This window comes from Coregonus lavaretus (assembly GCF_964263955.1).
Source record: "Coregonus lavaretus genome assembly, chromosome: 15".
Classification (NCBI taxonomy): domain Eukaryota; kingdom Metazoa; phylum Chordata; class Actinopteri; order Salmoniformes; family Salmonidae; genus Coregonus; species Coregonus lavaretus.
The window spans coordinates 13,883,265-13,898,605 of record NC_140002.1 but is presented as its reverse complement, the minus strand read 5'-3'; the positions used below and the strand labels follow the sequence as shown (position 1 = coordinate 13,898,605).

The 15,341-nt window shown below is 43.4% G+C and overlaps 1 protein-coding gene across 1 annotated transcript in view; it reads left to right on the top strand.

Annotated features, from left to right (window-relative positions):
* Positions 1-15,341, top strand: part of LOC311142778 (F-BAR and double SH3 domains protein 2-like) — a 56,560-nt gene that overhangs the window by 7,898 nt on the left and 33,321 nt on the right. The window contains exon 3 of the mRNA XM_084178449.1: positions 71-116. Coding sequence (XP_084034575.1) covers positions 71-116 — 46 coding nt within the window. The remainder of the gene's footprint in view (positions 1-70; positions 117-15,341) is intronic.

Genomic DNA, 15,341 nt, shown 5'->3' with positions numbered 1-15,341 from the left:
TTCAGTCTCTTTTCCCAGTTAATTCATTATTTTGTATATCATTTTGTGGTTTTACCTTTACTCCTTGTAGGACATTCAGTCAGAAGAAAGCTGCCGTAGAGAGGGACTATGCCCAGGTGAGTGTCTCTCTCTCTCTCTCTCTCCATCCTTCGTTCTCTCTCTCCCTCTGGAGGCGTGTTCATTCCTGCATGTGGATGCCATTTCATTGTGGCGTTTCTGTCTTTTCATTTGTGTCACCCAAAAAATAACTTGCCTCCAAATAACGACCCACAAAGGGGTTCGGGTAAGGTTGCAGTTGTTGGGTGGATCTGGGCTCAATTGTGGTCAGATGGATTACTCATCTATTCCAGAGGACCACTCTAAAGGGTTCTGTCTCAGTTGTGATGTTTAATGTGGCCCACTTCCTTGTCGTCAAGTTGTTTATGCCACAGTTTCCTGTGGATGTCAATTTACTGTCCGAAAATCCCCCCTCTACTTTGGTCTTTTCCGGCTTTGCATCCCTGTGTGGAATGTGAACCATTACTGTGAGAAAAGAGGGGCCTGGCTTGGGAGTTCCCCCAACCAGGCAGTACCCAGCCACTTCATTGTGTGTAATGTAGTGTTGTGTGTGAGAGGGGGCGAGAGAGATTGCTGTTGTGTTTGAGTCTGTGTGTTTTTGTTTTGAGGATTTCATTCACACCCTGCTCATATACCATTCATACTGTGCCTTCAGAAAGTATTCATACCCCTTGACTTATTCCATATTTTGTTGTGTAATAGCCTGAATTCAAAGTGGATTCAAAAATAAATCTCGCTCATCTACACACAACACCCCATAATGACAAAGTGAAAGCATGTTTTTTAATGTTTTCGCAAATGTATTGAAAATGAAATGCATAAATATCTCATTTACAAGGTATTCCACCCCCTAATTCAATACTTTGTAGAAGCACCTTTGGCCGTGATTACAGCTGTGAGTCTTTCTGGGTAAGTCTCTTAGAGCTTTGCACACCTGGATTGTACAATATTCGCACATTATTTCAAAATTCTTCAAGCTCTGTCAAATTGGTTGTTGATCATTGCTAGACAACCATTTTCAGGTCTTGGCTATAGATTTTCAAGTAGATTTAACTGAACTCTAACTAGGCCACTCAGGATGATTCAATGTCATCTTGGTAAGCAACTCCAGTGTATATTTGGTCTTGTTTTAGTTTTTTGTCCTGAATGGTGAATTAATCTGTATCTGGTAGAAAGCAGACTGAACCAGTTTTTCTTAGGATTTTGCCTGTGCTCAGCTCCATTCCGTTTCTTTTTTATCCTGAAAACTCCCTTAACGATTACAAGGATACCCATAACATGATGCAGCCACCACTATGCTTGAACATATGGAAAGTGGTACTCAGTAATGGGTTGTATTGGATTTGCCCCTAACATAACACTTTGTTCAGGACAGAAAGTTATTTGCTTTGCCATATTCTTTGCTCTATTACTTTAGTGCCTTGTTGCGAACAGGACCGTTTAAGATGAGGGAGCGCGGTTCATTTTTTAAATGAGTGTGGGCTTATTTCTATTACAGCATAATGGATGACTGTCATTCATATTCCATTCACCCAGCTCAATGTAACATCGATAGGTTTAGGCTACTACATGATACTCACATTTTCCCTATACCCATCATGAGGTTACTACAACCTAGCCTATGAATAAAAGTTTACAACGTAGGTGCACAGGTTGAGATAATTTTTAATAATCAAGGTGACAGACACCTTGCACACTATTGCTTGCATCTAGCTGATCTAGGGTGTAATCATCATTATTCCAGCATTTGTAAACGAGAGTTTCTATGTTTATCTTCGTTCCGTTTGCTTCCGTTTTAAGAAAGGTTTTTCAACAGAATCGGCGGAATGAATACACCCCTTATCACACGTAAACACAGTTTACTTTCATAGCAGCCGCAAACAAACAGAATGATCACTTTGCTCGTTGTAATTCCTTTTCGCATCAACACGCTCTCATCTTCTCTCACATTTTCCCTCCACCTGTGGACTTTAGTGCACAACACATCAGGTGTCTGTGACCAGGCGAAAAAAAACCTTTAGAAGACAACCGTCATATCATAACCGCTAAGCGCTACACACAACCTACATCATTGTCACTATATTATCTACCATCATAGTCTACATAGCTAATAGAACTAACGCATTAGTAAACCTGCTACAATCATGCAGTACAGTGTACAGTCAGAAGGCAGTTTAGCAGTTACACCGGCGGGCCCCGGTGGCAATAAATTAGTAAAATCGAAAGCTTACCTTGACTTGGAAGAGTTCCAGTGTTGGATAGCCAGCCAGCCAGCTAGCTAACATAGCAACCCTCTCTGTTTGAGCCGGGTGATTGAGTAGGCTAAACTAGCGAAGTGAAAGTGTAAAAAATACTACGAAATATAGCTAGCTCTCTCTCCCCGCTCTCTTGCTTCTCCTTCATTTTTTAAGGAATGTATTTGTTCAAAACTGTTTAGCTATTGTCTTTCTGTCTTTGAGTCAACTACTCACCACATTTTATGCACTGCAGTGCTAGCTAGCTGTAGCTTATTCTTTCAGTGTTAGATTCATTCTCTGATCCTTTGATTGGGTGGACAGGATGTCAGTTCATACCGCAAGAGCTCTGACAGGTTGGAGGACGTCATCCAGAAGTTGTCATAATTACTGTGTAAGTCTATGGAAGGGGGTGAGAACCATGAGCCTCCTAGGTTTTGTATTGAAGTAAATGTACCCAGAGGAGGAAGGAAGTTAGCTGTCCTCCAGCTACACCATGGTGCTACCCTTGAGAGTGCTGTTGAGGCTACCGTAGCTTCCTTCTTTTCATTGTCAATTAGGTTAGTATTGTGGAGTAACTACAATGTTTATTTCTACCCATCTACCAATAGGTGCCCTTCTCTGCGAGCCATTGGAAAACCTCCCTGGTCTTTGTGGTTGAATCTGTGTTTGAAATTCACTGCTCAACTGAGAGACCTTACACAGATAATTGTGTGTGTGAGTTATAGAGATGAGGTAGTCATTCAAAAATCATGTTAAACAATATTATTGCACACAAAGTGAGTCCATGCAACTTATGATGTGACTTGTTAAGCAAATTGTCTCTCCTGAACTTATTTAGGCTTGCCATAACAAAGGGGTTGGTCCTCTGTAGCTCAGCTGGTAGAGCACGGCGCTTGTAACGCCAAGGTAGTGGGTTCGATCCCCGGGACCACCCGTACACAAAAAAAATGTATGCACACATGACTGTAAGTCGCTTTGGATAAAAGCGTCTGCTAAATGGCATATTATTATTAATACTTATTGACTCAAGACATTTCAGCTTTTTATTAATACAAATAAAAAATCAAAATCAAAACATAATTCCAATTTGACATTATGGGGTATTGTGTGTAGGCCAGTGACAGAAATATAAATGTAATACATGTTTAATTCAGGCTGTAACACAACAAAATTTGGAAAAATTCAAGGGGTGTGAATACTTTCTGAAGGCACTGTATGTACCACCATTTTCTATATATCAAGAGTCACCCTCAAGACAGAGCGCTTCCAAGACACTTTCTCACACCCACTCTAAAACCAACACTTTATCCGGCTAAAGATTCAGGGTGCCACACAACAAAACCATAAATAGCATGCAAGTCTTTTGTGCACAATATACAAACGTGCACACGGACTCTATAAACAAGGACACTGAATAATTCTCATCACCACATGATCTATTGTCGAATAGCATTTTTTGTACTACTTCCTGTGTCATTGTGTCTTTCCCTAAAGCCATCCTGTGAACTATAGATACACACATGTATTTTTTAAGATATCTTTCTAAGGTAGCCATGCAGCTGCTTCTCAAATACATTACTGATGCTTGTTATTATTTATGTGGTGCACCATAATAAACACTTTTCTGCCTCGATTTGGAGCCACGCCTCATAGTCGTGTGACTAGCTCAGAATGTGAATTGATTATCATGTCTCTCAGGAAATCCACACCCCCTGAGTCCCAAACAGTCCCACACTGTTACCTCTATGCACCAGTAATTTGAGCCTGGGGGCAAGATTATGCAAACACACACGCACACACGCACACACGCACTCCAAACAACCCCCACTCAGTAATATATAGTCTCTGTCTCATGTAGACGTCAGTCTAAGAGATACAGTGCATTAGGAAAGTATTCAGACCCCTTGACCTTTTCCACATTTTGTTACGTTACAGCCTTATTCTAAAATGGATTAAATAGTTTTTTCCTCTCATCAATCTACACACAATACCCCATAATGACAAAGCAAAAACAGGTTTTTAGAAATGTTTACAACTATATATAAAATTTAACTGAAATATCACATTTACATAAGTATTCAGACCCTTTACTTTGTTGAAGCGCCTTTGGCAGCGATTACAGCCTCGAGTCTTCTTGGGTATGACGCTACAAGCTTGGCACACCTGTATTTGGGGAGTTTCTCCCATTCTTCTCTGTAGATCCTCTCAAACTCTTTCAGGTTGGATGGGGAGCGTCGCTGCACAGCTATTTTCAGGTCTCTCCAGAGATGTTTGATCGGGTTGAAGTCTGGGCTCTGGCTGGGTCACTCAAGGACATTCAGAGACTTGTCCCGAAGCCACTCGTGCGTTCTCTTGGCTGTGTGCTTAGTGTTGTTTCCTGTTGGAAGGTGAACCTTAGCCCCAGTCTGAGGTCCTGAGTGCTCTGGAGCAGGTTTTCATCAAGGATCTCTCTTTTCTTTTCTCCGTTCATCTTTCCGTCGATCCTGACTAGTCTCTTAGTCCCTGCCGCTGAAAAACATCCCCGCAGCATGATGCTTCCACCACCATGCTTCACCGTTGGGGTGGTGCCAGGTTTCTTCCAGACGTGACGCTTGGCATTCAGGCCAAATAGTTCAATCTTGGTTTCATCAGACCATAGAATCTTGTTTCTCATGGTCTGAGAGTCATTTAGGTGCCTTTTGGCAAACTCCAAGCGGGCTGTCATGTGCCTTTTACTGAGGAGTGGTTTCCATCTGGCCACTCTACCATAATGGCCTAATTGGTGGAGTGCTGCATAGATGGTTGTCCTTCTGGAAGGTTCTCCCATCACCACAGAGGAACTCTGGAGCTCTGTCAGAGTGACCATCAGGTTCTTGGTCACCTCTCTGACCAAGGCCCTTCTCCCCCGATTGCTCAGTTTGGACAGCTCTAGGAAGAGTCTTCGTGGTACCAAACTTCTTCCATTTAAGAATGATGGAGGCCACTGTGTTCTTGGACCTTCAATGCTACAGAAATATTTTGGTACCCTTCCCCAGATCTGTGCCTCGACAGAATCCTGTCTTGGAGCTCTACGGACAATTCCTTCGACCTCATGGCTTAGTTTTTGCTCTGACATGCACTGCCAGCTGTGGGACCTTATATAGACAGGTGTGTGCCTTTCCAAATCATGTCCAATCAATTGAATTTACCACAGGTGGACTCCAATCAAGTTGTAGAAACATCTCAAGGATGATCAATGGAAACAGGATGCACCTGAGCTCAATTTCATGTCTCCATAGCAAAGGGTCTGAATACTTATGTAAATATTTTTTTTTTAAATACATTTGCTAAAATGTCAAAAAAACTGTTTTCGCTTTGTGATTATGGGGTATTGTGTGTTGATGAGGAAAAAAAGTTATATAATCCATTTTAGAATAAATCTGTAACGTAACAAAATGTGGAAAAGGTCAACTGGGTTGTATACATTGGGGAACACCACCTGGCTCATGTTTGTGCCTATTTATTCCAGTGACTCATACTAGGTCATTTGATTATGACTATTTGGATTTCCCTAAAGAGCACACACTCCGGGGTGAAGTTTCCCCTAGGTACAGATCTAGGATCAGCTTCCCATCCCTCAATCCTAACCTTATCCATTAGTCATGGAAATGCTAAACTGACCCTTACGCCAAGAGCACACGCTGTAGTTGCCAAGCATGAGGATTGTCTGTACATGCAATCAATATGACTTTCCCAACATGTGTTTCAATGACATACAGTTGTGTTTGCTTGTGATAATGCAACAGGAGTATTTTTCTCACTCTGCTTGCAGCTTTCGTCTCTGAACTGTCATGGGTTGTGTTCATTAGGTACCAAATGTTTTTTTAAACGGTCTGAAACAGGGAGGGACTACCTGGACTTGTTCAATAAGAAGCACTTGTAGTCATTTTCCATTGCAAAACATTTCTAAACGTTTTCCCTAATGAGCTGGTAGAAGCAACAGATGGCTTTATTGGGCGCCAAATTAGAGACGAGCTTTAGACTGAATCAAAGCGGGTCACAGTCGACTCTGAAACGCTTATTTTTCTCTAACTTACCCCTCTTCCTTTTGCGTCTTCTCTATCCCTCTCTTTTTCCTCTCTCTCTTAACACCTGCATGCTGCCATGACCTGATTGATATTCAAATCACAGTAAGTGATAAAATGACCCCCTGTGTGTCTCTGTCCCTCGTCCTTACCCCGTCTTCCCATCCCCTCCTCCCTCTGTCTGTCCGTCCATCCATCCCTCCCTCACCCCCCGCTACACCATTCAGACATGTCCGCTCTGCTTGCTACCCTCTTTGTGACTCCCACAATGGCTGGGTTTGTGGCGGTGGATTCGGCCATTTGGAACTTTGGCACCAGAACCCAGAGGCACCAAAGGGTTCAGAGACTGAGCCTGAAGTGTGTCAGGATGGGAGTGTGTCCCTTGTGGATTGAATTTAGCCTGGTCCCAGATCAGTTTGTGCTTTATAGCCAACTCCTACAGTTATTTGGTATGGCAATGACCATAGAAGTTGGCAAGATGGCACAAACCGATTTGGGACCAGGCTCGATTGAATTGAACTCACCTCCCTGCATGAACTCTACAGCAGTCAGTCAGTAAGTCAGTGTTTGAGATGGACTACATTGCAGTTGGCAACTGCAGACTGACTGATCTATAAATCATAATGATATTCATTTTGGATGCAAGGTGATTGATTAGTAGCCAACTGCATTATAGTAATTGATCTCAAACACGCTCGGTCGGTTTGTAGGCCTTCAGGACGGTAGTAGGTGCTAGCTAGCCTGCTGTAGCCTGCATTCTATGTTTAGCTCAGACATTTGCCCAAGTTCCCATTGAGATCACCTGTCTCTCTGTTCACCTGAGAATGTGCTCCGTATAGCAGTGTGCGCACGTCGGCTTGACTTTGCGCCCTCGCATACCAAAGGCCCCACTGGGGAAAAAAGGCTGAAATATTTGTTGGTCTTTCAGTGTTTACTCTGCAATGCTATTTCAGTTCCTCAAAGCTGAACCTCACTGCCGGCAAGCGGTATCTCCAGGGGGTGCTGCTGTGGTTTAAAATAAATGAATTACATTGCAAAATGAAAATGAGCCCAGCTCAGCATAAATGTGCTGCAAGCCTGCAACAGCCACCACTTAACTCTACCCATGCTCTAGGTGAATGAGTCCATGGCTGCATCTGAAATGGCACCCTTTTCCCTATATATAGTGCATTACTTTTGACCAGGGCCCATAGGGTCATGAGGTGGATCCCTTAAGTTAACCTGTCCAATCATTTCTAATCACTGATTACTTCAAAGAAGGGATGAAGTCCCCACCCCCAGGCCCGTTGTTCTTTAACATCCACCGTTCTAAAATGTAGACAAACTGGAACTTGGACCTGTGGTGTTCTAGGGTTGTGTTCATTATGGCACACCGTTACAACACATTTTGCAACGGAAAGCGAAATTGAGTATTTCTTATTGGAAACGTTCAGAACCCAGAGAGATCAGAGACTGGTGAGGTCCATGTGGGATCTAGCACGTATGCAATTTACATTTACATTTTAGTCATTTAGCAGACGCTCTTATCCAGAGCGACTTACAGGAGCAATTAGGGTTAAGTGCCTTGCTCAAGGGCACATTTACGTAATTTAGCAGACGCTCTTAAACAGAGCGACTCACAAATTGGTGCATTCACCCTATAGGCAGTGGGATAACCGCTTTACAATTTTTTTTTTGGGGGGGGGGGGGGGTAGAAGGATTACTTTATCCTATCCCAGGTATTCCTTAAAGAGGTGGGGTTTCAAATGTCTCCGGAAGGTGGTGAGTGACTCTGCTGTCCTGGCGTCGTGAGGGAGCTTGTTCCACCATTGGGGTGCCAGAGCAGCGAACAGTTTTGACTGGGCTGAGCGGGAACTATGCTTCCGCAGAGGAAGGGGAGCCAGCAGGCCAGAGGTGGATGAACGCAATGCCCTCGTTTGGGTGTAGGGACTGATCAAAGCCCGAAGGTACAGAGGTGCCGTTCCCCTCACTGCTCCATAGGCAAGCACCATGGTCTTGTAGCGGATGCGAGCTTCAACTGGAAGCCAGGGGAGTGTGTGGAGGAGGGGGGTGACGTGAGAGAACTTGGGAAGGTTGAACACCAGACGGGCTGCGGCATTCTGGATGAGTTGTAGGGGTTTAATGGCACAGGCAGGGAGGACAGCCAACAGCGAGTTGCAGTAGTCCAGACGGGAGATGACAAGTGCCTGGATTAGGACCTGTGCCGCTTCCTGTGTAAGGCAGGGTCGTACTCTCCGAATGTTGTAGAGCATGAACCTGCAGGAGCGGGTCACCGCCTTGATGTTAGCGGAGAACGACAGGGTGTTGTCCAGGGTCACGCCAAGGCTCTTCGCACTCTGGGAGGAGGACACAACGGAGTTGTCAACCGTGATGGCGAGATCATGGAACGGGCAGTCCTTCCCCGGGAGGAAGAGCAGCTCCGTCTTGCCAGGGTTCAGCTTTAGGTGGTGATCCGTCATCCATACTGATATGTCTGCCAGAGATGCGATTCGCCACCTGGTTATCAGAAGGGGGAAAGGAGAAGATTAGTTGTGTATCGTCAGCGTAGCAATGATAGGAGAGGCCATGTGAGGATATGACAGAGCCAAGTGACTTGGTGTATAGGGAGAAAAGGAGAGGGCCTAGAACTGAGCCCTGGGGGACAATGAACTGCCCAGACACCTGAATGCTCTCGCTATCTATCTTACCTTCTTGTACAAAAGCTGAAGAACATAGGCACATCCAGGTACTTTTTGCAGGTGCTGTTATAGGTTTTCCTTTTATTCATGTAAAATAAAAGGAAAACACCACACACTGCTGCTCATGCTCCCAGGTGATTTTTATTTATAACAATGTTTTGACCCTTAGGGCTTCATCAGGCATCCATATCCCAGGTAGGGGTGGAAGGTCCTATATATAGGGGCAGTACTCAGTGACATCACTTCCTAAAACAGGAGGTAAAAATAATAATAAATAATAATTAGTCATTTAGCAGACGCTCTTATCCAGAGCGTTTTACAGGAGCAATTAGGGTTAAGTGCCCTGCTCAAGGGCACATCGACAGATTTTTCACCTAGTCGGCTTGGGGATTAGAACCAGCGACTTTTCGGTTACTGGCACAACGCTCTTAACCACTAAGCTACCTGCCGCCGCTAAAAAATATATAACATAGGTTCACAATATTAAACATTCAATGTATCAAAAGATATGATCATACACAAGGAATGTGATCAATATTTACAGTAATATATATATATACAGTGGGGAAAAAAGTATTTAGTCAGCCACCAATTGTGCAAGTTCTCCCACTTAAAAAGATGAGAGGCCTGTAATTTTCATCATAGGTACACGTCAACTATGACAGACAAAATGAGAAGAAAAAATCCAGAAAATCACATTGTAGGATTTTTAATTTATTTATTTGCAAATTATGGTGGAAAATAAGTATTTGGTCAATAACAAAAGTTTCTCAATACTTTGTTATATACCCTTTGTTGGCAATGACACAGGTCAAACGTTTTCTGTAAGTCTTCACAAGGTTTTCACACACTGTTGCTGGTATTTTGGCCCATTCCTCCATGCAGATCTCCTCTAGAGCAGTGATGTTTTGGGGCTGTCGCTGGGCAACACGGACTTTCAACTCCCTCCAAAGATTTTCTAAGGGGTTGAGATCTGGAGACTGGCTAGGCCACTCCAGGACCTTGAAATGCTTCTTACGAAGCCACTCCTTCGTTGCCCGGGCGGTGTGTTTGGGATCATTGTCATGCTGAAAGACCCAGCCATGTTTAATCTTCAATGCCCTTGCTGATGGAAGGAGGTTTTCACTCAAAATCTCACGATACATGGCCCCATTCATTCTTTCCTTTACACGGATCAGTCGTCCTGGTCCCTTTGCAGAAAAACAGCCCCAAAGCATGATGTTTCCACCCCCATGCTTCACAGTAGGTATGGTGTTCTCTGGATGCAACTCAGCATTCTTTGTCCTCCAAACACGACGAGTTGAGTTTTTACCAAAAAGTTCTATTTTGGTTTCATCTGACCATATGACATTCTCCCAATCCTCTTCTGGATCATCCAAATGCACTCTAGCAAACTTCAGACGGGCCTGGACATGTACTGGCTTAAGCAGGGGGACACGTCTGGCACTGCAGGATTTGAGTCCCTGGCGGCGTAGTGTGTTACTGATGGTAGGCTTTGTTACTTTGGTCCCAGCTCTCTGCAGGTCATTCACTAGGTCCCCCCGTGTGGTTCTGGGATTTTTGCTCACCGTTCTTGTGATCATTTTGACCCCACGGGGTGAGATCTTGCGTGGAGCCCCAGAACGAGGGAGATTATCAGTGGTCTTGTATGTCTTCCATTTCCTAATAATTGCTCCCACAGTTGATTTCTTCAAACCAAGCTGCTTACCTATTGCAGATTCAGTCTTCCCAGCCTGGTGCAGGTCTACAATTTTGTTTCTGGTGTCCTTTGACAGCTCTTTGGTCTTGGCCATAGTGGAGTTTGGAGTGTGACTGTTTGAGGTTGTGGACAGGTGTCTTTTATACTGATAACAAGTTCAAAGAGGTGCCATTAATACAGGTAACGAGTGGAGGACAGAGGAGCCTCTTAAAGAAGAAGTTACAGGTCTGTGAGAGCCAGAAATCTTGCTTGTTTGTAGGTGACCAAATACTTATTTTCCACCATAATTTGCAAATAAATTCATTAAAAACCCTACAATGTGATTTTCTGGAGAAAAAAAATCTCAATTTGTCTGTCATAGTTGACGTGTACATATGATGAAAATTACAGGCCTCTCTCATCTTTTTAAGTGGGAGAACTTGCACAATTGGTGGCTGACTAAATACTTTTTTTTCCCCACTGTGTATGTATGTATATGTGTGTGTGTGTGTGTGTGTGTGTGTATATATATATATATGTATGTATGTATGTATATGTGTATATATATATATATATATATATATATATATATATATATATATATATACACATATACATCCAGAAAATCACATTGTAGGATTTTTTATGAATTTATTTGCAAATTATGGTGGAAAATAAGTATTTGGTCACCTACAAACAAGCAAGATTTCTGGCTCTCACAGACCTGTAACTTCTTCTTTAAGAGGCTCCTCTGTCCTCCACTCGTTACCTGTATTAATGGCACCTCTTTGAACTTGTTATCAGTATAAAAGACACCTGTCCACAACCTCAAACAGTCACACTCCAAACTCCACTATGGCCAAGACCAAAGAGCTGTCAAAGGACACCAGAAACAAAATTGTAGACCTGCACCAGGCTGGGAAGACTGAATCTGCAATAGGTAAGCAGCTTGGTTTGAAGAAATCAACTGTGGGAGCAATTATTAGGAAATGGAAGACATACAAGACCACTGATAATCTCCCTCGTTCTGGGGCTCCACGCAAGATCTCACCCCGTGGGGTCAAAATGATCACGAGAACGGTGAGCAAAAATCCCAGAACCACACGGGGGGACCTAGTGAATGACCTGCAGAGAGCTGGGACCAAAGTAACAAAGCCTACCATCAGTAACACACTACGCCGCCAGGGACTCAAATCCTGCAGTGCCAGACGTGTCCCCCTGCTTAAGCCAGTACATGTCAAGGCCTGTCTGAAGTTTGCTAGAGTGCATTTGGATGATCCAGAAGAGGATTGGGAGAATGTCATATGGTCAGATGAAACCAAAATAGAACTTTTTGGTAAAAACTCAACTCGTCGTGTTTGGAGGACAAAGAATGCTGAGTTGCATCCAAAGAACACCATACCTACTGTGAAGCATGGGGGTGGAAACATCATGCTTTGGGGCTGTTTTTCTGCAAAGGGACCAGGACGACTGATCCGTGTAAAGGAAAGAATGAATGGGGCCATGTATCGTGAGATTTTGAGTGAAAACCTCCTTCCATCAGCAAGGGCATTGAAGATTAAACGTGGCTGGGTCTTTCAGCATGACAATGATCCCAAACACACCGCCCGGGCAACGAAGGAGTGGCTTCGTAAGAAGCATTTCAAGGTCCTGGAGTGGCCTAGCCAGTCTCCAGATCTCAACCCCATAAAAAATCTTTGGAGGGAGTTGAAAGTCCGTGTTGCCCAGCGACAGCCCCAAAACATCACTGCTCTAGAGGAGATCTGCATGGAGGAATGGGCCAAAATACCAGCAACAGTGTGTGAAAACCTTCATGAGAGCCAGTTTCATCATAGCGCTTTATGGTTTTTGCGACTGCACTTGAATGAACTTTCAAAGTTCTTGCCATTTTCTGGATTAACTGACCTTCATGTCTTAAAATATTGATGGACTGTCGTTTCTATTTGCTTATTTGAGCTTATTTGAAATGCATTCCAGGTGACTACCTCATGAAGCTGGTTGAGAGAATGCTAAGAGTGTGCAAAGCCGTTATCAAGGCAAATGGTAGGTATTTGAAGAATCTCAAATGTAAAATATATTTTGATTTGTTTAACACTTTTTTGGTTCCTACATGATTCAATATGTGTTATTTCATAGTTTTGATATCTTCACTATTATTCTACAATGTAGAAAACAAAGAAAAACCCTTGAATGAGTAGTTGTTCTAAAACATTTGACCGGTAGAGAGAGTGTGTGTGTGTGTACACTACCATTCAAAAGTTTGGGGTCACATAGAAATGTCCTTGTTTTTGAAAGAAAAGCAATTCATTTTTTTGTTCATTAAAATAACATCAAAGTGATCAGAAATACAGTGTAGACATGGTTAATGTTGTAAATTGCTATTGTAGCTGGAAACGGCTGATTTTTAATGGTATATCAACATAGGCGTACAGAGGCCCATTATCAGCAACCATCAGTCCTGTGTTCCAATGGCACGTTGTGTTTGCTAATCCAGGTTTATCATTTTAAAAGGCTAATTGATCATTAGAAAACCCTTTTGCAATAATGTTAGCACAGCTGAAAACTGTTGTGCTGATTTAAAGAAGCAATAAAACTGGCCTTCTTGAGACTAGTTGAGTATCTGGAGCATCAGCAATTGTAGGTTCGATTACATGCTCAAAATGGCCAGAAACAAATAACTTTCTTCTGAAGCTCTTCAGTCTATTCCATGCGAGAAATTGCCAAGAAATTGAAGATCTCGTACAACGCTGTGTACTACTCCCTTCACAGAACAGCGCAAACTGGCTCTAACCAGAATAGAAAGAGGAGTGGGTGGCCCCGGTGAAGAACTGAGCAAGAGGACAAATACATTAGTGTCTAGTTTGAGAAACAGACGCCTCACAGGTCCTCAACTTGCAACTTCATTAAATAGTACCCGCAAAACACCAGTCTCAACGTCAACAGTGAAGAGGCGACTCCGGGATGCTGACCTTCTAGGCAGAGTTGCAAAGATCTTAATCTTTTATTTTTATTGTCCAGTCTGAGATATGGCTTTTTCTTTGCAACTCTGCCTAGAAGGTCAGCATCCCGGAGTCACCTCTTCGCTGTTGACGTGGAGACTGGTGTTTTACGGGAGGTTTTGTCCTTAACCATCACATCAAGAAAACTGATTTGTGATCGGTCATAGTTCATGTTGAAACTAAGGTGTTCATTCATAGTTTAGATAGGCATGGAATTCGAAGAGTTCTTCCTGGGTCCCTGTATACATCTCGAAAATATCATCCTTATATATCTCAGAATTAGGAGAATATTGGAGAGAAAAGGTTTAAGGTCTGGATTCAGCACCACCTGTTTTTCAAACATTCCTAGATATACAGTGCCTTCGGAAAGTGTTCAGACCCCTTGACCTTTTCCATATTTTGTTACTTTACAGCCTTATTCTAAAATTGATTTAAAATGTTTGTTTTTCTCATCAATCTACACACAATACCCCATAATGACAAAGCAAAAACAGGTTATTTGAAATATTTGCTAATTTATTAAATACTGAAATCACATTTACATAAGTATTCAGACCCTTTACTTAGTACTTTGTTGAAGCACCTTTGGCAGCGATTACAGCATCGAGTCTTATTGGGTATGACTCTACAAGCTTGGCACACCTGTATTTGGGGAGTTTCTCCCATTCTTCTCTGCGTTGCTGCACAGGTATTTTCAGGTCTCTCCAGAGATGTTCGATCGGGTTCAAGTCCGGGCTCTGGCTGGGCCACTCAAGGATATTCAGAGTCTTGTCCCGAAGCCACTCTTGCGTTGTCTTGGCTGTGTGCTTAGGGTCGTTGTTCTGTTGGAAGGTGAACCTTCGCCCCAGTCTGAGGTCCTGAGCGCTCTGGAGCAGGTTTTCATCAAGGATCTCTCTGTACTTTGCGCCGTTCATCTTTCCATCGATCCTGACTAGTCTCCCAGTCCCTGCTACTGGAAAAACATCCTCACAGCATGATGCTGCCACCACCATACTTCACCGTAGGGATGGTGCCAGGTTTCCTCCAGACGTGATGCTTGGCATTCAGGCCAAAGAGTTAAATCTTGGTTTCATCAGACCAGAGAATCTTGTTTCTCATGGTCTGAGAGTCTTTAGGTTCCTTTTGTCAAACTCCAAGCGGGTGGTCATGTGCCTTTTACTGAGGAGTGGCTTCCGTCTGGCCACTCTACCATAAAGGCCTGATTTGGTGGAGTGCTGCATAGATGGTTGTCCTTCTGGAAGGTTCTCCCATCTCCACAGAGGAACTATAGAGCTCTGTCAGTGACCATCAAGTTCTTGGTCACCTCCCTGACCAAGGCCCTTCTCCCCTGATTGCTCAGTTTGGCCGGGCGGCCAGCTCTAGGAAGAGTCTTGGTGGTTCCAAACATCTTTCATTTAAGAATGATGGAGGCCACTGTGTTCTTGGGGACCTTCAATGCTGCAGAAATATTTAGGGACCCTTCCCCAGATCTGTGCCTCGACACAATCCTGTCTCGGAGCTCTACGGACAATTCCTTCGACCTCATGGCTTGGGTTTTACTCTGACATGCACTGTCAACTGTGGGACCTTATATAGACAGGTGTGTGCCTTTCCAAATCATGTCCAATCAATTGAATTTACCACTGGTGGACTCCAATCAAGTTTTAGAA